Below are 24,570 nucleotides of genomic sequence, written 5' to 3' on the forward strand. Positions count from 1 at the left end.
GATTTCTGAAACCTTGCTAAACTCATTTATTAGAATTAGTTGTTTTTTTGTAGACTTGTAAGAATTTTTAATGTAGATAGTTGTGTTATCTGCAAATAAATACAATTTTACTTCAAATTTTCAATCTATATGTCTTTTAATTCTTGTTCTTGCCTTATTGCAGTGACTACAATCTGCATGTTAAATAGAAGTGGCAAGAGCAGACATCTCTCCTTGTTCCTTACTGTAGGAGGAAAATCTTTTACCGTTAAATTTGTTAGCTATTTGAATTATTGGTACTGATAATATCTCTTTGTTCTTCTTTTAATGTCTGTAGGATCTGTAATTATGTCTCTTCTTTCATATCTGATATTAATAATTTATGACTTTTCTCTTTATTCTTTGTCAGTCTGGTTAGAGATTTATAAATTTTATTGACCTCAGATAACTAAATTTTGATGTTATTGATTTACCCTGTTGTTTTTCTGTCTTTATTTTTATTAAATTCTACTCTCTTTATATTTTGCTTCTGTATGCCTGCATTTGATTTAATTTAAATTACTTTTAAAAAAGTTTCTTAAGGTAGAAACTTAGGTCATTGATTATAAACTTTTCTTCTTTTCTAATATGCACATTTAGATGCTATTACTTTTCTCTAAGTAATGCTTTGGTTGCTTCTCCATAAATTTGATATGTTGTGTTTTCATACTCACATAATTAAAAATATTTTCTAATTTTCCTTTTGATTTCTTCTTTGACCTGTGAATTATTTAGAAGTGATTTTTTTTTTTTTTGACATGGAGTCTTGCTCTGTCATCGGGGCTGGAGTGCAGTGGCGCGATCTTGGCTCACTGCAACCTTTACCTCCTGGGTTCAAGCAGTTCTCCTGCCTCAGCCTCCCAAGTAGCTGGGACTATAGGCATATGCCACCATGCCCGGCTAATTTTTATATTTTTAGTAGAGATGGGGTTTCGCCATGTTGGCCAAGCTGGTCTTGAACTCCTGACCTCAGGTGATCCACCTGCCTTGGTGTCCCAAAGTGCTGGGATTACAGGCGTGAGCCACTGCACCTGGCCCAAAGTGATTTAAAAAAAAATACATGATGGTTTTCTAGATTTCTTCCTATTGAGTTTAGTTTAACTCATGTTTTTTGTATAACTTTAATTATTTAAAAATTTCTAAAGTTCATTTTATAGTCCAGAATATGTTCTGCCTTAATTGATGTTCCATGTCTACTTTAAAATAATGTATATTCTATGATGTTAGGTAGAACATCCAGAACTTTTCATTTATATTAAGTTCATTGTTCAGGTCTTCTGTGTTTTTACTGTTTTTGTCTGTTCTATAAGTTAATGACTGAGACGTGTTGCAATCACCAACCATAATTGCAGGTTTTTCACTTTTTCTCCTTTTAATTCTGTCAGTATTTGCTTCTTGTACTTTGAAGCTCTGTTGTGAGGTGCATACACAGGACTGTTAGGTTCTTGATGAATCAGCCCGCCCTTTTATCATTATGTAATATCCCTCTTTATGCCTGTTTTAGTTATTTGACTCTTCTCTCTTCACATGCTATTGCTTTCCCAAACTCTTTTACTTTCCCAAACTATATTATCTTATAAATTACCTCATAATTAGCTGTCCAGCCTCTCCTTGGTGAAATGCTGATTTCTGGTACAATCACTTGTAGCCAGGATATAAATAAGATCCTGTGTCATAAACCATAGTGACTCATGTTCAAGGAATTGCTTCTTTCTCCTTTCTCTGAAGTCAGTTTTGAGTGTGGTAGCAATCATAGTAGCATGTCCATCATAACACTGCAAAACCTGGTTCTGCTTTTGTGCCTTGGTTCTTTATAGCTAATTATAATCACATTACTTGCTTAGTTTTAAATAAGGGGTTGCAAACATAAATGCCCACAGGAGTCAGACAGGTAACATGATGGAGTAAAGTGAGTTATATCGTGGGATAACAGGAAGTGGGTGGGGATCCTGGCAGTGTGGAAAGCTCCTGCTTTGTCTAAAGGGGCAGCACTAATCAATTGCCATGTGAAATGCAGGCCTGGTGTTACTAACTGCTCCCCAAAAGGGGATTCCTAAATGGAGTAGAATACGTAAGCTGATAGCCAGATATGAAATCAGGAGGAAGTGATAATAATAGGAAACTTGCTGAAGAGAATTCTGATAAAATTCACACCAAGTTTTAGGAGATACTGCTGAGTTAATGCTACCCACGTAATATATATGCCATGACATGTAGGAATCAAATAAGCGTGTATACACACATATGTATATACACATACATACGTATGTACACACACACACACACACATATATATAGAGAGAGATCTTTTGGAAAGTGACAAAGAGGAGTGATAATCTAGATAGTGTTCATTAGTTCAGTATAAGGCATGCTCTTTGCCCTTGGGATGGTCCCTGAGCAATGTTTGTGGTTGAAGGGGAGAAGTCAATGAGAAAGCACTGAAATTATATCTGAGGGGAAACTGTAGTACCATAGAAATAGAATACAATTACATATTACAGCCAGACTATTACATGTTACATAGACTGTGTAATGAATGTTTAATGCTTCAGCCAGAAAATGAGGATATATAATTTTATGGTAGCTTGCCATTGTGTACTAACCATAAAATATATTGTGCGATATGGCATAAAATGAAGTAGAAACTTGGCAGTGATCCTGTAAATTGATTAATGTAGATGACCAATATGTAATAGAGCCATCTATATTGATAAATTAGCTATTACTCTTCATTTCACTTAGCGCTGAGTAGATGGCCAAAATATAATTGAATTTCAGCTAACACAGACTTTTTTTTTTAGTTGAGATGGCAGTTTGTAAAAAGATTATATGGTAATTATAAAGGTAGATTATTTCATCTAATTAAAATTTGGTTAAAATATGAAGGGAGAATGATTTGTTTAAAAAACTACTACAATACTACAGAATTGTGGTATTCCTTAGTTTCCTTCAGAAAACAAGGAGGATAGTGTAGAATTTTTACTTTTTGAATTCATGTCAGTCTGATAAACTATAAAACTTAATTTGATAGGTTAAATAAATTTGTATTACATGTCTTTATGTAAGAAATACTTGTGAGATCATATGGGATAATATAAACCAATAAGCATTTTGTGACCACTGATATTAACATTTTAGGCAGAAGGATAACATAGGCCTCCGAAAGTGCCATAAAGGTCTTTTTGATGCTTTGCTGATTATATTCCCAGAGGGAAGTGTTCTGGCAGTTGGGCTGATCCTGAAACATAAGCACTTGCTCCATAGTCATCAGAGAACACTGTTGTGAAATCTCCATTGGATTGCTTGGGCCAGTCTGCATTGTGAACTTCCGATGTTCAATCTCTGATGCGTTTGCAGGGGAGATTTCATGTCATTTGACTCTAGCAGTAGGCAGATCACAGTAAAATGTCCATTGTCTGTTCTCTTGGCTGTGTAGTGTGGATGGTACCTCCTAGGATTTTTAAAGATTCTTTGTTGCCAGCTTCATTTCCTCTAACATGTACCAAGAGGTTTGAGATAATGTGCATGCCTTTCTGCTTTAAATCTTGGGAAATAGGAGTCTAAATAAAGATTATAGACAACTGTATTTATGACTTTAACTCCTCAGAGGAAATATGACCATGTACTTTATGTCCTTTCTATGTAATTGCTGAGAGTCATTTAGAATTCATGAGTTGACTCAAGTGAAAGTACAAAGAAAAGATTCAAGTGCAAAATGCTGTCACTTTGACTCTTAAATTATGCATTTTACATGTAAATATTGCAAATTGTAAGATGTTTTAAGTGTTTTTTTTTTTTTTTTTTTGAGATGGAATCTCACTCTGTCGCCCAGGTTGGAGTGCAGTGGTGCAATCTTGGCTCACTGCAACCTCCACCTCCCAGGTTAAAGCGACTCTCCTGCCTCAGCCTCCTAAGTAGCTGGGACTACAGGCGCCCACCACCATGCCTGGCTAATTTTTGTATTTTTGGTAGAGATGGAGTTTCACCATGTTGGCCAGGCTGGTCTCAAACTCCTGACCTCAAGTGATCTGCCTGCCTCAGCCTCCCAAAGTGCTTGGGATTACCAGTGTGAGCCACTGCACCCAGCCTAAGTGGATTTTTAATCTAATATTTAGCGTTCAAGTTTAAATTCTTGCCTAGAGTTTCAAACATGGAAATATACTTTAAAAGGAAATAGGGTTTTTGGTTTTTTTAATAGGATAGAAAAAATTAAGCATCAAAAATGCAAAAAAACACCAATTTCCCTCCTTCTTACTCTAAGAAACTTTTTATTACTCTAAGAAACTTTTTATTACACATGGTTCTATTAATGTACTAAAGAGGAACCATGAGACACATTCACAGAGTAACTTAATTTCATCTTCTGCATACCTTTAAATTCATTCACGAGTCAGTTCTTTCCCTAGATGAGAACTAAAGCAGACCATACAACTTTTCTGACCACTTTGAATTTAAAAAAATGAAACAAAATAAGAAAATCTTAATTTATATACAGAATTATAAGTATGGTTCCCTGACGGCCAGTGAGATAACTCTCTAGGAGTCCAGATGTCTGGCTTCAACTTTCCTCTACTGAGGTCCCATCAGTGAGCCCTCTTGTTAGGCCTAAGAAGACCCTGAACCAGCTTTTATATGTGTTCACCTATAAGGTGAGAATAGGGTGAGTGAGTCTTTTAGTGTACCACAGCCCTAATTTAAAAGTTCTCTCCACAAAGCCTCTTTACAGACTTCAACCCCTGACTCATTTATTCCCTTATTGTAGTCTTCAAAGTTATATAACCAATTTTCATCCATCTTCTTTGTGCAAATTCTTCAGGGCAGTTTGTCTTAAAAGTCTGTTTTGGCATCTGATGTATATATATATATATACACACACACACACACACACACACACATACATATACATATATGTATATACACATATGTGTGTGTGTATATATATATCTCAGGGTATATATATATATACATATATATACACACCCTGATATTTCATGTGGAAATTGAATGAATTGGATTAGATCAGTTTAGCAACATGTATTTATTGAGTTCCTATGGTATGCTTTCTTAGACCATACAGTATATGAATGAGGATTTGTTAAATAATCACAAGGTATGATTAAAAGCTTGGTGGTGTTCTGACACTACTTTGTGAGACTCTGACCTAGACTGAGAGGTCAGGGCTTTTCTTGTGAGAAGGTATCACTTGAGCTATTGTAAATGATGAGTAGGTTACTAAGTAAAGAAGCTGGGGTTTATGAGTAGGTTACTAAGTAAAGAAGTTGAGGTTTGGAACAAAGCAAACCAGACAGAGGAAAGGCAGAAAACAGAGCAAAGGCTCAGATTCCAGGAGTCAAGAGAAATTTAATTGGTAAAATGTGCCAGATTTGATCATGGATTGGGTTTGGGAGATGATGACAGAGTTGACTTGAAGATTTCTAAATGTCTGGCTTGCCCAGCTTGGCCCTGTTCGAGCCATTCACAACCATAGGGAACATCAGGAAGGAGCCAGAGTATATTTGGGAGGTGGGCATGCAAAGGAATAGTTTGATCTTGGACAAGCAGATTTTTGAGGTGCCTTTGAAGTAGCCACATGGTGAAGTCTAGGAGGCAATTGGATATAAGAGGAGAGGTTTTGATTAGAGATATAAATTTGAAAGCCATTAGCATTTATATGAGAATTGAATTCATGATGGTAAGTGAAATTCTGTAAGGAGATAGTTTAGAATAAGGCATCAAGGCAGCACTTTAAGAAATACCAACATTTAGTAACCATGGGGAAAAGGGTAAAACAGCAAGAGGAAGTGAGAGTTGTCCAGAGAGTTGGGAGGAAAACCAGAAATGAATTATATTAACATCACTGAAGCTAAGGGAAAGGTGTGTTTTAAGGACGAGGGAAGAGTCATCTCTGTCAGATGTTTACAGAGTCCAAGAATGATTGCAAGTATCATACAGCCACAAGGAGGTCTCTGGGAAGCCTAGGGAAAATTGTTTTTAAGAAGTGATTGGGGCAGAAGTAGATTGAAGACTATGGAGCAGGAATAGATTCTGTGGAGAGAGTATAGATAGTGCTTTCAAAAAGATTAACATGAAGTATCAGAGAGCTAGGGCCTCCCTGGTGAGGACTGTGGGGTGTAGGGAGGTAGGAATTTTGTTTTCAGTTTAAATACTTGAGGATGTTTAAATGCTATCAGGAAGTCTCCAGTGCAGAGAAAGGGGTTGAAGTTACGGGAGGGGGCAGTCTATGATAAGGTCACTAAGGGGGCCAAACAGATGGTATTTGAAGCTCACATACAGGATTGGTCCTAGATAAACTCCTCTAATCTGACAGGGGAGAGGGAGATGAGGGTGAGGCAGACTGAAACTGATTTGCAGATTGAGAAGCAGGAAGTAGAAGGAGTTTCTAATTCCTTTACGTAAAAGTCCATTCTAGTTTTAAAGTTTGTCATCATATAATATTGTAGTGATAATAATAACAGCAAACATATATGGAATGATTTCTGTGTGTTGAGTTATGTGTAGTAGTAAGTTTGTGTTCCTTATAGACTAACTGCCTGGGTTTGAAGCCAGACCTTACCACTTCCTAGCTTTGCCACTGTGCAACCTTGAGCTGTATTTTTAATTCTCTGTTTTTCTATTCTTCTGTAAAATGAAAATAATGTCAGTACCCTATAGGATTAAATGAGTTTGTGTATACATATATATATAATATATGTTATATGTAGAGAGAGCTTAATGTGGACTTGGTGTAGTCAGTGTGACCTAAATATTAGCTAGCAATAGTAGTGGTGGTGGTAGTCATCCTCAGCATCTGGTACTGCCCTCATCATACCCCTTGTATGATGTGATGATAATATTTAGCTCTGTTTTACAGATGAAGCAACAGACTCAGAGATGAAGCTACTTGTTTGGGGACATGCAGCTAAATAGATGAAAGTACCACATTTCAGACCCGATTTGTACAGCTTCAAACCTACACCTTTGCAAGTTCTGAAAGCAGCTCATCTGGAATATTTCTTCTTCAGCTATTTCAGAATGTGAGATGTTAGGATTGACCTTATGTAAAAACATGAAGTAAGTGAAGTTGGCCTTTCACAACTTCTGCTGCCGCAGAGGCTGGCTCTGTGCCAGCAGTCCTGTTGCTTCCCTGGCTCCCAGCCCTGTCCCGCACAGCTCCTTGTCCTCTGCTCACCCTGTTGCAGTTGCTTTCTCTTTCTCTTTCTTAGTTCATATTGGTCATTTTTAAAAACTTGTATCAAAGATTATTTGAGTTAAGCTTGAAATTAGTGAATTGCTGGTGGAGGGTACTTACAATCCCGTATAGTTTAAGTTGGCATTATATTTCCTTTACCTCTTCCTTGAAGTATTGTCTGAAGTTTGGCACCAGTTTGGCTTCCACACTTATTCTTAAAAACATCTCTATCAGTATTTATTTTAAATTTATCATATCATTATAACAAATACATTCTCTAACCCACTTCTGCCTTATGAGGTAGCTCATTCTGTTCATTGCCTGCTCCATGATCAAGTAACCTTCCCTTTCTGTCACTAATTGCTGAGGTTCTTTCAACTTCTTTTTTAAAATTTAGAGACTTCCCCTAATGTTATTTATCTTAGAAACTTTTCCTGATGTCATCAAATGCTTTATATTCTATCACAGACAGTTTATGAAACATTTTATTCTGCAAATTTAACTCCTGAGAACATCATCAGAAGAATATGACGTTCTATACAGGGAAGGTGTTACGTATGTTTATTTTTTAAGCTAATTGTAATCGTAACAGTATGTTATTCTGTTACTTTTTTGGGAGAATTGAGATACTATCACTTCAAAGTAAAACAGTTTGAGATACTGTCATAGACTTAATGTATTTTTCATGATCTAAAATAACTTCTTTTTAGGGTCTCCATGGCCTATTTTGATCTACTGTTATTTCCATACTGTTTCATCATCCTAGGGAGGAGGCTTTGCAGAAGAGATAACAGTTATTTTGACTTCCCATGAGTTGCCTCTGGTGAATCAGTTTTCTTTTTTAGAATTTTAAGTGTTGTTGACATATAATTTATATTCCATAAAATTACTCCTTTGAAGTATAAAATTCAGTGACTTTTGGCCAGGTGCGGCGGCTCATGCCTGTAATCCCACCACTTTGGGAGGCCAAGGCGGCCGGATCACGAGGTCAGGAGATCGAGATCACCCTGGCTAACACGGTGAAACCCCGTCTCTACTAAAAATACAAAAAAAAATTAGCTGGGCATGGTGGCGGGTGCCTGTAGTCCCATCTACTTGGGAGGCTGAGGCAGGAGAATGGCATGAACCTGGGAGGCAGAGCTTGCAGTGAGCCGAGATCGTGCCACTGAACTCCAGCCTGGCAACAGAGTGAGACTGTGTCTCAAAAAAAAAAAAAAAAAAATTCAGTGACTTTTAAACTTGCAGAGTTGCACAACCATCACAGGAACCTAGTTTTAGTTTTCCATCACTAAAAAGTCCCATTAAGTCTATTTACAAGTCCCTATGCCACCCTGTGTATCCCCAGGTGGTACTAATCTATTTTCTGTCTCTATAAATTTGCCTTTTCTAGACATTTTATATGTGTGGAATCATATATTATACAGTGTTTTGCATATGGCTTCTTTGAAAAATATGTTTTGGGAGGCTCATGCATGTTGTAAGATGTATCAGTACTTTGATGGTTTTTGTTTCTGAACAGTATTCTGTTGTATGGATATATCACATTTTGTTTGTCCATTCACCAGTTGATGGATATTTATATTATTTCCTTTTTAGGACATGATATATAAATAATTCTGTTATGAACATTCATGGACAAGTCTTTGTGTGGACATACGTTTTCATTTTACTTGAGTAGATTCCTAGTAAACGAAATTGCTGACTACTTGTATGTTATGATTATTTAGGTTTATGAACATTTTCTGTTGATTTTTATTTAGGTCTGTGATCATTTTCCATTGATTTTGTATTCAGAATATTTAATTTTTAGCATATTACTATCAAATTATCCCCGCACCATTTGTTGAAAAGACTATTTTTGCCCCATGTGATTGTCTTGTACCTTTATTGAGAAGCATTTGACCATAAATATAAAGATTTATTTCAGTACTCTCAACCCTGTGACATTTATCTGTATGTCTATCCTTAAAAGGCTAGTACCATACTGTCCTACTACAGCTATATAGCAAGTTTTAAAATCGGGTAGTGTGAATTCTTCATCTTTGTTCTTCTTTTTCAGTATTCTTTTGGCTATTCTAGTTCTTTGTCTTTCTATATGTTTTAGAATTTGTCAGTATCTGCAAAAAGACTACTGGGATTTTGACTGGGCTAGCTCTGAATCTATAGATCAATTTAGGGACAATTGGCATCTTAAGATTGACTCTCCCATTCATGAACATTACATATCTCTGCATTTATTTAGTCTTACTGATTTCTTTTATTAGCATTGTATACTCTTCTGTGTGTGGGTGCTGTACATATTTTGTTAGATTTATATGATTTGTTAGATTTATATGTAAGCATTTAATTTTGCAGTGTGCTTATGTAACAACACTTTGAAAATTCAGTTTATTTCTAATCTTTCATCAAACCCCATCAGTTGAATTCATCTGTGTCGCATTTGAATCTGGCCACATATCAGGTAGCATCTTCCAAAAGAGAGTAAACAGCTTCTAATATTTTTCTGTTGTAGTTTCCAGGAGGTAAAGGGATGAACCATTTTTATTATTTTGACTCAGTGACTGGTCAGCAGTTGTTTAGTAAGACTATCATGTCAGTCTGTTCACATGATCAATAATAATGTGATAACATAAAACACACAAACCGTCCTGAAGGAATTTGGACTGTCGGGAAAGGGCGAGCATATAACCTCCCTGTTCCTTCTTCTGTAGGTGTTGCAGCATCCCTGGAAGTGTCAGAGAGCCCTGGGAGTATCCAAGTGGCCCGGGGTCAGACAGCAGTCCTGCCCTGCACTTTCACTACCAGCGCTGCCCTCATTAACCTCAATGTCATTTGGATGGTCACTCCTCTCTCCAATGCCAACCAACCTGAACAGGTACTTCTGTTCCATCCTGTGCTACCTCTAAAAGGTTAATCTTTTCGGAGGAGGTTGGTAGGGAAGCATCGTGAGTACATCTTTGGTTTCAAGAATAAGGTGGCATTTTCAATGTGCATGTGCTCTTTTAAGGCCTACTCCTCTGCCCTATCAGTTACCTATCAGAAGAGGCTATCCTCTTTTTTAAAAAGGTAACATGTTAAGAATATCCTTCTGAGAGTTTTATATAGGAACCTGTAATTTTATCGACAACATTGCTAATAGGGAATTTTGACCAGAAGGGACTGGCACCATCACAGATGATTGAGAGCATACTTTTAAAAGATAGTGATAAGAGTAAGGAAGTAACACGAGGTTGTAGTACTTGATTTTTTTAAGTTAATTTCACTAGTATTTTAAAGTAAAACATGACTAGCCATGTTAGCCAGCTCAAAGAGTCTGGCTTAATAAATTACTAACAGAATGTGTACATGAAAGAATGTACATGAAAATGGAAGCTACTCCCCAGTAAGCTGTATCAATCACAGGAAAAAGACACATAAGTTGTAGAACTCACTGCAGAAAATAATGCTTAGGAAGTTAATGAATTGTGATAATGATTACACTTTTATTTACAATGTTAATGGAGCTTTTCTCCTTCAGTAAGCTTATTATTACCTCAAAATATTTGATAAGCTAAATTTTCTGATATGAAATTAAATAGAAGCTTCTTTTGTTTCTTCACAGAATTTTTGTAGTTAGACTCCGCCTTCAAGATCATTTTGTTCAACCTTATTATTTTAGGAATCAAGGATGGAGTTAAATAAGTAAAGAAAGAGCTTGAGTAGAGTTACTAAACACATTTACAGGTAGAGCTTGAATAGAACTGAGTCCCTCACTCACAGCCCAAAGGGCTTTTTGTTATGTCATTCTAAGTCTTCCGTGAAGACTTAACTTTGATAATAGAGGCTGACATAAGAACAGCAATCATGGACTTGTAACTCTACTTCCCTTCTGTGACATTTATTTACATTCAGTCCATCATTGTGTGACCTAATAAGCATGAGAATGGCAGTGCTAATATTTTTTAATTTTTGTTTTGGAATCAGTTTTTTGAACTGGTAAAAATATTTATGAACTGATAGTAGGGTGGGTAGCAGCAAAGAGATTTTTTTATGTTCTGATGTGTTAGGTAAGGAAAAAATATTATTCTAATTTGGTATATGAGAATTTAAAACTCCAAGATACCTATGAACAAATACTGTAAAAAAAAAGTTGATGATAATTCGCATATTAGAAATAAAATTTTCCAACGTTTGGTGCAGCATTTTGTACTGTCTACCAAATAGTTATTGTTTTGTGTCTAGGAGAGGATAGAGTGGCTAGTTTATTTATTTTGCTTTCTTTTCCAGGTCATCCTGTATCAGGGTGGACAGATGTTTGACGGTGCCCCCCGGTTCCATGGTAGGGTAGGATTTACAGGCACCATGCCAGCTACCAATGTTTCTATCTTCATTAATAACACCCAGTTATTAGATACTGGCACCTACCAGTGCCTGGTCAACAACCTTCCAGACATAGGGGGCAGGAACATTGGGGTCACCGGTCTCACAGTGTTAGGTGAGTGACACAGGAGTCCTTGGCTGTTTGGGCTTTACTTATGAATCTACTCTCAAGCATACTTGCTTCTGCCCTTGTTTCTACACCTTCAGTCTGCTTATGTTCTTTTTCTGTCTTCTCTCAGTTCCGTCTCTTCTCTGCTTCTCCATGCTTCTTACAGATAGTCTCCCCCTCCTTTCTTCATTTCCGGTGGTCTCTAAAACTTACTTCTTTAATGACTTTCTTCTGAAGGTGAAGAAAGATGGTATCAAATACCATCAGCAGTGGTCTCTCACTTTTCTTAAGCTTCTACAGGACAGAACTTATTGTTGAGAGCAAATTAAATCAAGAATGACTTATTTTAGTACAGAGCAGAAGTTTTAGCATGTGTGAGAATAATACTATTACTTCATATCTGTGTAACACCAAGTAGGATCAGCACAGTTCTTGGCTTGCACGTGTTGTCCTGGCATAATTGTAATAATACCTCCTTTTACTCCCACAAGTATCCTTGTTTGAAGAATAAATCATATTATTACCTTAATACTGAGACCAAATAGATTTAGGTTTTTTTCCCCAGATTGCATAGAAAATAAACAACAACGTTTAGATTAAAATTTAGATCTCCTTACTCAAACCAGCACTCTTTCCGTTACACCATGTTGTTAGACTATCTCATACTAAATTATATCCATTATAAGCATGTTTTATTTTTCAATTCTTCTGTCTCTAATACGAAATACTGCTTTCTAAATGAATACTTGTGGTAGAGGTGGCTAAACTCAGTTCATCTGGGGAGATGGAAGACGTTTAGAGAAGGTTGACGTTCTTGATTCTCCTCCATCGTATTCACGTCTCAGAATCTACTCTCATAGCCCTTGTCAAACTCCACCCCCCCCTTTCTTTTTCCTTCCTTGTTGTTGAGTCACTTAAGAATACAGGTGTTGGGAATTCTTGTCATTTTCCCTCGGCCTTTGGTGCCTTTTCTCCCAGCTTTCAAACAGAATAAAAAAAACTAATGACCAAGTCCGGGATTTCTATTCTCAAAATCATATTCATTGTATTATATTAAAAATTGTATAGATTATAAAATACTCTGAGTACCAAGTATAGTGTACTAATGGAATTAAATATTTTGATACTTAGACCTGTAAGTTAGGTGACTGGCTTCCCATATTATCCAACCTTATTTCTTTTTTGTTTGTCCTGACTTAACTTCTCAGCATCATTTTTAAAAAGAAGATAAAAAGCCCTTAATTTATTTTATAATTAATTCTACCTCCAAAGAATTATTTTGGGTTTCTCTTCCTGACATCACAGCGGCAATGACAAAGGCAACCAAAGATCAGTTTGCCCCACCGCAGTAGTTAGGATTCTCTAAGATTTTTACTCTTCCTACCTATACCCTTTTATTGTTCTCTCCTCCCCTACACACTCTTTTTTTTTTCTGATTCCTGTGTATACTCTGCATTCATTTTTTCATTCATTCATTTATTCATTTTGGAAAGGGTGAACATATTTACTGAAAAGCATTAGCATTACAAATAAATCATAAATTGGATTTAAACTCTACCGTCTGTATTCCCCAGCATGAAACTTCAAGCCATGGGCTTAGTTTATGGTTTTGTTTTGTTTTGTTTTCCTTGTTACTATATATCACCACCTTCTTCCTTTAGTGTTCTTTTTGGTAATTTTTGTTCCATGTTTTTTGTGTCCTGTCCTAATGATTGTGAAATGTCCACTACATTATTATCCACTCTGCTTTTACCTGAACCTTAGTTTAACTTGCCCTACCATAAAGCAGAATTTGTTAGAAAGTGGATCTGTCCGGTTTTTGTTTGTAAAGTAACGAAGGGCCTTGTTAAAGTGGTTTTTGCCAGGGCAGGATAATGGATGCTTTTCCCTGAAATCTTGAAAAGTGGCCTCTTTCAGCAATGTTTTTAAAAGCAACATGTTGATACAATGGATCTTAAGAATTCTTCTTTAGAGGAAGCAGAGTGAAAGGAAGATCTTAAGATACCTTGGAAATATAATCAAAGAATGAAGCCCCCTTGTACATATTTGCCCCCTGCTTACCAAAGCTGCAGGCCTGCTCCTGTGCCTAAGCCTCGTGAATTGGTACATGCCTCCTCTGGGTTCAGGCGGTGAGTCTGTCTCCTGGTATATGTTCCCAAAACAGTGTAATCTAAGGGTCCAGTGTACTGAATGTTGATGTCTCCTCCGTCATCACTTGGCTCACAGTAAAATGTGTACTTTATTGCTTACTCTTCCTGTTATAGTTCCCCCTTCTGCCCCACACTGCCAAATCCAAGGATCCCAGGATATTGGCAGCGATGTCATCCTGCTCTGTAGCTCAGAGGAAGGCATTCCTCGACCAACTTACCTTTGGGAGAAGTTAGACAATACCCTCAAACTACCTCCAACAGCTACTCAGGGTATGTACGGTGCTGCTTTACCCATTTTATCAGTTATCATGGACAATTCTAATATTCAAAAAGTAATTAACTTTAATAGGTTTTGAAAAATAGCACCCTATAACTGCTGAAAAAGCTTTCTGGATCATTTTGTGTTTTCAAATTTAAGGTGAATAAAACATTTTCTCTCTCTTCTCTGTATTGCCTTTATGAAATGTATTTCATCCAGTGGTAACTACATATGGAAACTGTTCCCATTCACGTCAAGATTTAAAGCACCTAAATGATAGCTTCTTTGTGTTAACTGTGACAATCCTTGACATTTGTATGTAAGAATACACTTCCTGCTTGAGGTAGAGCTGCCTATTTTACAGGAGAAAGGTGAGCATAGTGTCAGGAGGGTTGATCCTCCTGTTTTCAGCCTGAAATCTGGTTAGAGGAGGAAGATAGGAAAGAGTAAAGGAAAAGGCCTCAGGTCACAGGAGATCCAGGAATTGGTCACACCAAACAGGTAATAATGGAGGAAGCCTGAGTGTCATGGATGATTTCTACATGTAAACCCAGCTACTTAAATTTAGTTTTAAAGAGGACATCCTTAAAAAATTGAAGAGATTTTGTCAAATAAAATGAGGGGAAGATATAGAATTTTATTATAAAATACTCTAGTTCAAGAAAATAAAATTTAGCAGCTTCGAGTATTACATCATCTCTAATACAGAAAATGTTTCTTGTAGTATTCTCAGGGTAGATTTACAAATCTGAAATTTAAACATAAAGTGTTGGCAGTTAACGGAGAGGCCACAAACAACCTTAATTGTGCCTTGTAAGTCTGAATCATATTGATAGTCCACGCCTGTCATGGAAAAGGAAAGTCGTAAGTTGTAGTAAAATTATTCGCGTTAAAGAGCCAGCACCACAAGCCTCTTAAGAGCCTATAAATTTCTGCTAGTAATCCCAACAAATATTGATGGACCTTACAGTAGTCTTAATTAACCTAGCCTCAAATTCATCATTAAAAACAAACTTCTTTTCAACCTAATAACTTTTATTACTTTAAGAGTGATTGCTGCAATACTGTTGTTCATTGCTAAATGTTTCAGCCACACTGTTGGCTAAATAGCTGCTTTTGTGGAATGATTTGTCAATCTCACCATTGTAAGTGACATGATTAAAATAGCCCTTGTCTTGACATACTGAAAACTATATTCAAATTTTAGATTTTCCACTGTTTTTGTAACAGTTCACCTCTCTGGGCCCATGTTGCTTTTCTTAAACAAAAATAAAGGGGTATCTCCTCAAGGTCCTCTGTGGCAACATTTTCTTTTTTTATTTATATCTCTGCGAAATATTGGTTGGAGTTTGGAATTTTAAATGAACAATTGACAGTGGTTATTTGTATGTAAGTTGAGAAATAGTTGTAGAAAGCCTTCCATAACCTCTTTATTTCTGGATAAGTGTATATCAGTCAGATTTCTTGATATCATATCCTTTTTTCAACTTGAATACTCTTTACAACTTTAGGTATAAAAATGAACTTGAATGACAAGGATGAAAACTTTGTCTTTTATAAACTCTGGATTGATTATCAAACTTACTTTTGATAACCATATCTATCATAATCGTGTATATTAAATGGTAGTATTTTTAATCTAAATTTATCTCTTGATATCCATATTAATAAAGTTGATCTCAAAATAGAATATTGCCTGAAAATAATTTAGATTTTTTCAGAAGATTTACTTTACTAATTATGTTTACAATTATTAATATAAACTCATGATGCATTCTCTGAAAAAAGAATATTTGACACCAGGAAAATGAATCCCGGAAGTCTGATTGGTGACAGGGGAATAATATTTTGAGATTAGAATTTCTCTTATATGTAGAGATTAGCTTGAGGGAACTCGCTGTGGCCAAATCTGGGACAATTCAAACATTAAAATAAATATATAGTCCATAGAATAAAATAAGAATCACCAAATCCCTACTGATAAATAAATAGGGTCAAAGGGCAAGCTTTTTTTTTTTCACAGTATGATGCCAACTAATGTGTATACAAGGAATCATGGAGTTAGAAAATCATCATTGAGGTGAAAACAGCAAAAGTTTGATGGGAAGCAGGCTATTTAGTTACAAAGTATGTCCCCACAAATTGCTTATTAATGATAAAAAAGTAACTTTGTAAGGGAGAGACCTGTTGGATACCACTTTAACCAAGTGATCAAAGTAAACTTCACCAATATTGTGACAAACTGCTATCACGTACCTCCTAATATATGTACGGAGAAGGGCACATCATTTCTGTGATATTACTGTCAAACACACATAACCTAAATCTCATTATGAGGAAACCTCAAACAAACAAATGTGAAGGCAAAACTGTTCAGATTGAAAAAGACTAGAGAGTTAACCCTGAGGTTGCAATTTTTTGATTTTTTGCAATCAGACCTTGGCGATGACCTTGAGCAGTAGGATGTAAATAACTCCCACATGCTTAGCGTTCCAATAATGGAACACTGGGCATAAATGGGTTAGGATGACTAGATGTAATAAAGAATCTTGGCTTAGAATCTGAACAGGAAAAGAAATAGCTATAAAGGACATGGTTGAGATAATTGATGAAACTGAATATAAACTGTAGATCAGCTAATACGTTAGATCAGAGTTAAACTTCTCGACTTTGATACGTGTACTGTGATTACATAAAATGTGTCTTTGTTCTTAGGAAGTATGTAGTGGTAAAAAGGCATGATGTCTTCAACCTTATAAAAGAGACTCAGCGCACTAACTAGTTCCTTTCACCAAGTAAGGACTGTGAAGCAAATTTACTGTGCACTGGTTACTTGCCCGAGTCTGGTGAGACAGAGCATTCATACACAAAACAAGTTTCATGAAGTGGATTTATTATTTAATAGGCAGCAAAGGACAACAGAAGCCTAGCATTCATTGAAAGCCAGTTCCCCAAGGCTCAGAAAAGCTTCCTGGAACAGATAGAGTCTCGTCTGCACACGTCCACTTGCACATCAGCTGGGAGAACCCGGAAAGCAGCTCACTCTGAGTTTTATACCCGAGTGTCACTGCACTAAAGTGTTGAAGGACATCCTGTTTCTAGGAGGGTCTGGAACAGAGCCTGAGGTGTTCCAGTCAGTTCCTTCTTAACTCAGGATGTTGCATTCCCAGCATGTTCTATAGTTATTCTTGAGAACAGCAAGCAAGAAAGTGGGAAGAACTGAGTTGGTCCCAGACCACGCCAAGAACTGTCCTGAAAGGGCATAGCAAGAAGACATCATCATCTAGAAGCCAGGAAATGGGCTCTTACCAGACACTGAATCTGCTGGGGTCTTAATCTCGGAGCTCCCAGCCTTCCAGAACTATGAGAAATAAATTTCTGTTGCTTATAAAATAACCAGTTTATGGTGTTTTGTTATAGCAGCCTAAACAGATAAGACAATGAGGAGTCTAAAATAGTTGAACTGGTAGAAACAGAATAAGATGGTGGTTTCCATGGGCTGGGGAGTGGGGGGAATGGGGAGATGTGGGTTAAAGGGTACAAAGTTACAGTTATTCAGGATGAATAAATCCTGGAGATCTAGTGTACAGTATGGTGACTATATTTAGCATTACTGTATTGTATGCTAGAAATTTGCTGAGAGGAGATCTTAACTGTTCTCAACCACACACACACACACAAAGGTAGTTATGTGATGTGATTGACATATTAATTAGATTGGTTGTGGTAATCTTTTCACAGTATATATTTATATCAAAATAATATACCATAAATATATACAATTTTTGTTAGTCAATTGTGCTTCAATAAAGCTGGGGAAGAAAGAAAAACAATCGTGTAATGCACAAGGAAAGCCCTCGCAACAAAGAATTACCTGGCACCAAATTTCAACAAATAAGTTACATTTAACGTTTTCTATTGCTGAAACATCCCTGCATTTATGGAATAAAGTCTCTTTGATTGTGATTTTTAAAAATAAACTGTTCCATTGGGTTTGCTAATATTTTAATAAAATATTTGCTTCAGTGATCACCAGTGAGAATGGCCTATGGGTTTTTTTTTTGTCTTCTGTTGTCCTGGTTCAATTTTAGTATCGTATCATACCAAATAATTTTATGAGTTTGGCAGCTTTTCCTTTTTTCTGTTCTTTGAAATAGTATGAATAAGTTGGGCATCATGATGATTCTATAGAATTTGCCTATGAAAGTTTGCCTTGCTATTATGTCTTTTGGTAGATTTTTGACTACTGATTTAATTTCTCTAATGGTACAGGTTTTCTCTACCCTATTTTTCTGGAAAATGTCTTTTTTGTTCAAGTTATACGTATCACCATCAAGATGTTCATAGAATTCTCTATACAAAAACAGAATAATGTATTTAAGAGTGTAAGTTCTGGAGACAGTGGACATAGTTTTGAACCCTGAATCCAGGAATCACTGGGTATGTGACCTTGTGTCTTAGTTTTCTTATATGTAAAATACAATCATCGTGACTAACTTATGGTTGGATAAAGATTGAATGAATAAGCATGTAAGATGTGCAGAACAGCAGCTGGCATGTGTAAGTCCCTACTAAATATTAATATTTAAATTACCATCATTCTCTTACAAAGTTTTAAACTCTGTATTTAGTCTCCTTTTGATTCCTAATACTGTTTATATATGCCTATCCTCTATTTTTAAAATCTATCTTGCTAAACTCAGATTTTGATTTTATCTAACCTTTTGTAACTTGCATAAATTTCCTTCCTTCCTCCCTCCCTCCCTCCCGCCGATGTTTGTTTTAGGTGCTGAACAGAAACTGTTCTAGGTGCTGAAGATACATTCCTGAACAGGGTAGATATTCTTCCCTTTGTAGAGCTTACATTCTAATGGGTGGAGATGGAATATAATCAGTAAATTGCAGAATTTGTTACAAGGTGAAAAGTTCTGTGGGGAAAAATTAGATCAGGGTAAAATAGATTAGTTAGAGGATGAGGAGCAGCAATTTTGAGTAAGGTGCTTAGGGTAAGCCTCATTATATTCTAGCAAATATTTAAAGATAATGAAGGAATGAGCCATGTGAATATGGGGACTGGAGAGCATTCCAGGCAGAGGGAATTGACATATGAAGGCTTTGAGGCAGGCATGTGCCCATGTACTTGATGAATATCAAAGAGGCCAGTGTGTTTGGAGTGCAGCCAGCAAGGTGGAGAATTTAAGAGCCATTATATTGCAGGTGTTAGAATATTTGTACATGCATTGCATAGGAAGCATTATAATTGTATTATTCAATATTCTATATCTTTAGCAGTATTTTACATGCTTCAGCTATGTTATTATGAGAAATATGTGTTTAAAAATCACACTGTAAGATTGTGGATTTGTCAATTTGTTCTTACAATTATGCCAGTTTTCTTTACCTATCTTCAGCCTGTGTCATTAGATGCTTACAAACTTGTTATATTTCATTGTTTCTGTATGTTTAATAAGCTTTTTGTGTTACTTTTAATTATTAAAATTAAAAGATGCAGTGGCTTTCTTTGGTCAACTCTTGGTACATTTCTATTATATGGTTCATTGACGTTCAGTTTTCCATGCTTTATGTTTTAGGTGTATTGCTTATAAACAACATATATCTGGATTTAGTTGGGTTTTCAATCTGTAATCTGAGAGCTTCTGTCCTCTGAATTCATTGATTATGGGTATGGTTCAATGTCTAATATTTTTTTTGAGGTTTTCTATTTATTAAGCTTTTTTCTTTATGACCCCTCTTCCCATACCTTCTGCTGATTATTTGAATATTCTTTATAATATTTTTTCTCCTCTACTTTTGAAGTTATAAGTGTATTTCTCTTAGTGCTTAAAGTTATTAAATGCATACTTGATTTAATGTAGTCTAGAAGTAAAAAAATATCTCTACTCTCTATCCAAATAATAAGACCATAGAAAGCTGTCTTTCTTCCATTTTCCCTAATCTTTGTGACTATTTCATCTCATCAGTTCTTTCTCTTCTCTCCTATTAGCCATTTTTTGGAACTTTTCATTCTGTCCACCATAACTCTCAGCTTCTCTCTCATATGTTTAATTTCTGTGTTTTTATTGTCTGCATTTTAGTTATTTTCTTGGCTTTAGTATATTTGTTCCACCTTATTTTTAACTTTTCTCCTTATTAATCATCCCCATTTTCATCATCGTTTACATACATTTCGGTTTATTTAGATTTACCCAAAAGTTTGCCAGTTTTTTGGCTCCATTGCTTCTTTCATCACAGTCATTTTTTCTGTGTTCCATTTTCTTTTTCTTTTTCTTTTCTTTTCTTTTTTTTTTTTTGAGATGGAGTCTCGCTCTGTCACCCAGGCTGGAGTGCAGTGGCGCAATCTTTGGCTCACTGCAAGCTCCGCCTCCCGGGTTCATAACATTCTCCTCCCTCAGCCTCCCGAGTAGCTGGGACCACAGGCACCTGCCACCTCGCCTGGCTAATTTTTTGTATTTTTTTTTTTAGTAGAGATAGGGTTTCACCGTGTTAGCCAGGATGGTCTCAATCTCCTGACCTCGTGATCCACCCGCCTCGGCCTCCCAAAGTGCTGGGATTACAGGCGTGAGCCACCGCTCCCGGCCTCCATTTTCTTATACTGAAATACACACACCCTTCAGTAGATATTACATTGATGATCTATGAGTGTTAAGTTGTTCTCATGTTTGTTTTTCTGAAAATATCTTTTTTCCCTACATTCTTTAATGCAGTTTAGTGAGTATAAATGCTAGATTATCAGTTATTGTTTCTCAAGAATTTGAAAATGTTTCATTTTCTTCCCACCTTTCTTGTTTCTGTTGAGAAATCTGCTGGTAGTCTGTAGGCATTTGCATTTTCCTTCCTTTGCTTTTTGCAGTTGTTTTGTACTTGGTGTTCTGTAGATCCTAGAATATATTTTAGGTATGTGTTAAATTTTTATTAATCCTGCTATGAGCTTGTGGTGCTTCTTAAATTGAGAGATTGTGTTTTTTGTCACTTCTGGAAAAATCTGTCCTTATATTTTTGAATATAGCCTTTTCTCTTCTTTATTGTTTCCTGTTAGCTCTTGGTTTAGTCTTTTAATTCTGTAAACCATGTTTTTTTAATCCTTTTCTTATCTGTAAATGTCTTTGCCTTCTTTACCTTTCTGTGTGGCGTTCTGGTTTTTTGTTTTTGTTTTTGTTTTTTATTTTTCCAGATCACCAGTTCTCTCTTCTACTCTGATGGCTGTTCAGCCTATCCACTTGAGTTTTGGAATTTATTTTCTTCTTTTCTTTCCTTTTTGTAAGAGATGGAGTCTCGTTCTGTCATCCAGGCTGCAGTACAGTGGCACAATCACTGCTCACTGCAACTTCAAACTCCTGGCCCTTAAGCAATCCTCCTACCTCAGCCTCCTGAGTAGCTGGGATTACGGATGTGAGCCACAGCACCTGGCTATTTCTATGTTGCTTTTGTCTCTTCATGGCATCATCCTCTTTTATTATGGTGACTACTCTGTATATGTTTAATAATTTTAAGCATACTAATTTTATAGTGACCTTCACATAACTTTATGCTCTTTGTATGCTAATCCTCCTGTTTGTTGTGTAGTTAACTTTTCTTCATGGTGACATTCCTTTCCTGTTTTCCTCATGTAAACTTTTCACCTGGATTGTTCTGTAGTTTCTCTAAAGCTGTAGGTTACGTTTTCTATTTGTTTCTGCCAACAGCTCTAGAGGTTTCGGGAAGATGAAGGGATGAGCAAAACAGGAAAGGGATGATTGTCCATACAGTGAGTGTGGTCGGGCAGCTGGGCCCTGTGCTGGTGATTGACATGATTGGAGATGTGAGGCAACACGGAATTTGTCCTGCAGCAATTGAAAATCCAGGGCTGGAGCTAGCTCACAGGAGCTGCATATCAAGCCATGGAGTGGAATTCCTTCCTGGAATGACACCCACTCTCCAAGTCCTGCAGCTTCTTGGCAACCAGGGATGGAGATAAGCACAGTTGTTTCGCACAATGGTCAGTAAAACTTGAACTCAGAAAGGAAAGCTGAGGGATAATTAGAAAAAAAGCACCTCCCTTCTGACTTAAAGGGGAGAATAACCTTCACACTTTAAAGATGCACAGAGAACTTTAAAATGTGTTTTTAAAAATTATATGTAAATAATGGCAATTCATTTTCTATCCATTCTTTTATCTTGGTAAATACAAAGTATAGTGTATTTATTTTCATTATTAATGGTTAACATTTTCTGAAACTAGATTATACATTTTTCTTTCATCCTCTGTTTTCCTCATCCTTTCATAATTTAATACAGTGAAGAGAGATGATTAACTCTCCTGCTTGCCTGAGAACTCTGTGTAGATCTTTAGAGATCATAGCTGTAGCAGGAGAGTATCTTAAATATCATCATGGTCCCACTGTCACGTTACAAGGGAGAAGACTGAGGCTCCTAGAAGAGACCAGGTTTGTCCAGAACTGATAGGAAGGACTAAAATTTCTTTTGACGTGGTTGTAACACTCAGGAATCTTGATATTCTCTCTCTCTCTCTTTCTCTCTCTCTCTCTGTCTCCTCTCCTCTCTCTCACTTTCTATCTCTTCTCTCTCCTCTTTCCTCTTTGTTCTCTCTCTTTCTCTTCTCTCATTTTTTAGAGACAAAGACTTCTCTGTTACCCACCCAGGCTGGAGTGCAGTGGCATGATGACAGCTTACTGTAACCTCACACTGCTGGCCTCAAGTTATCTTCCTGCCTTAGTGTCCTGATGGGGCCTTGCTATGTTGACCAAGCTGGTCTCAAATGCCTCGGCCTCCCAAAGTGCTGGGACTGTAGGTGTGAGCCACCACACACAGCCTGATTCTGTTTCTTGAACTGATACTGCTGTTTCCCTTCCCAGTAAGAGTGGTTCCATAATTTTTTTCATGGAGAGCAGAAAAATTTTCATCCACTAAAAGTGCTGAATAAATGAGTGCTTATTTCTGCTTCATCAAAATGTTATTCTAACTAAAGTTGAGTATTTTCTCCCTTTTTTTGCCCTCTGACGTAAAGAAGAAAATCCCATATAATGTTCAGTACTTCCTCTTTTTTAAAAGATTAAATGCCAACAATTATAACTATATTAATTTGTGTATATATTCATTCATTTTTAAATATATGTGTGTGCGCACACACATAAACATACACCTTACTCGTTGCAACTGCTTCAGAGTTGAGTGTTGGGGCAGGTGGAGCAATACAAGGAAACATATCTCCATCCTAGAGCTCACTGCCTAATGGAGGAGACAGATGTAAAGAGAAAATCATAGCACTACATGTTAATGCTATAAAAATGTATGCAGTGCTATAAAATTTAAATGATAGAAATATTACTTGTCCCTGAGGAGTTCAGGAAGAGCTTTATAGGGAAAAGGATTCCCAAGCAGGAAAAGGGTCTTAAATGGTGGATAGAAGTTTTACTGGTTAAAAGTGGGTATTATAAATACAGGGAACCATACTTGCAAAATCTTCCAAGTGTAAAAATTTGACATTTTTAGTGAGAAGATCTGTGAAGCTGACATAAAGGTTCGTGGGGATTTGACCAGAGAGGAGCTTGAAAAGGTGAAGTCCAGATTGTGAAAGTCTTCATATAATATGCAAGGAGTTTGGATGTTATCTTTAACTGTAGAGATGCACTGACATTTATAAACAAGAGAAGATCACCAGATACGCATTTTAGAAACTGTGTCAGTAATCAGGCTGAAAGATTGGCAGCCAGTCATAAATGGAAGGCTTTGTTAATAGCCCCATCAAGAAATGAAAAGGAGCTGAACCAAGTCCCTAGTGACAGGGATGGAGAAGGCACAGTGGGGGAGGGTAAGATTCAAGAGAGATTGAGGAAAAAAATACAATATATGGAGCTTGATTAGATGTTTAAACTCGGAAGAGTCAGAGTTACTTCAGATTCCTGTTGTGGGGCACTGAATCAACAGTAACCATCTTAACTCAGGAGAGAAATTTGTAGAAGTTTGCTTGAGGAAAGCAGTGAGTTAGTGGTCTCCTGAGACCTCTATATGGGGATTGAAATAATGATAATGGTAACATTTCTTGAGCACCATGTGCCATTCTTTGAGAATTAAAGAGCAACAGTCAACATGGAGATATACTGATTCAGAAGAATCTGTTGATGTCCAGTTAAAAGTAAAAGCAGAGTCAACAGAAGTGGGTAGGAGAGAAGCAGTCAAAATCTGATTAGTTGGTTTTGTTTGTAGCTTTTGCCATGTGATAAGTGTGTGGTCATGGCCTTCTTGTATGTTGCTAGTGGTGAATCATTCTTGCAAAGAAATACTAATGTATTTATACACACTACATTATTCAAATAATGCTGAGTAATGTTTATTGGTATTTTCACAAGTTTGAATATTTGCTATAAGCTTCAGCTCTTTGTGAATGCTTGAATGGCACAAACACAAATAGAAGAGGATGAGAATGTTGCTCTGCAGTATACTAACATGAGATCAGAAATGAATTTAA

At 36.5% G+C, this 24,570-nt stretch overlaps 1 protein-coding gene across 5 annotated transcripts in view; it reads left to right on the top strand.

Annotated features, from left to right (window-relative positions):
- IGSF11 (immunoglobulin superfamily member 11) overlaps positions 1–24,570 on the top strand; it is a 225,055-nt gene that overhangs the window by 191,221 nt on the left and 9,264 nt on the right. For 4 of the 5 annotated variants that reach the window (XM_058437471.1, XM_032150111.2, XM_058437472.1 and 1 more), the window contains 3 exons: positions 9,919–10,082; positions 11,474–11,681; positions 13,940–14,095. In XM_058437471.1, the coding sequence (XP_058293454.1) occupies positions 9,919–10,082; positions 11,474–11,681; positions 13,940–14,095 (528 nt within the window). The remainder of the gene's footprint in view (positions 1–9,918; positions 10,083–11,473; positions 11,682–13,939; positions 14,096–24,570) is intronic. The other variant, XM_032150112.2, reaches the window with a different exon arrangement.

The sequence above is a fragment of the Hylobates moloch genome, unplaced genomic scaffold, assembly GCF_009828535.3.
Source record: "Hylobates moloch isolate HMO894 unplaced genomic scaffold, HMol_V3 SCAFFOLD_4, whole genome shotgun sequence".
Taxonomy (NCBI): Eukaryota; Metazoa; Chordata; class Mammalia; order Primates; family Hylobatidae; genus Hylobates; species Hylobates moloch.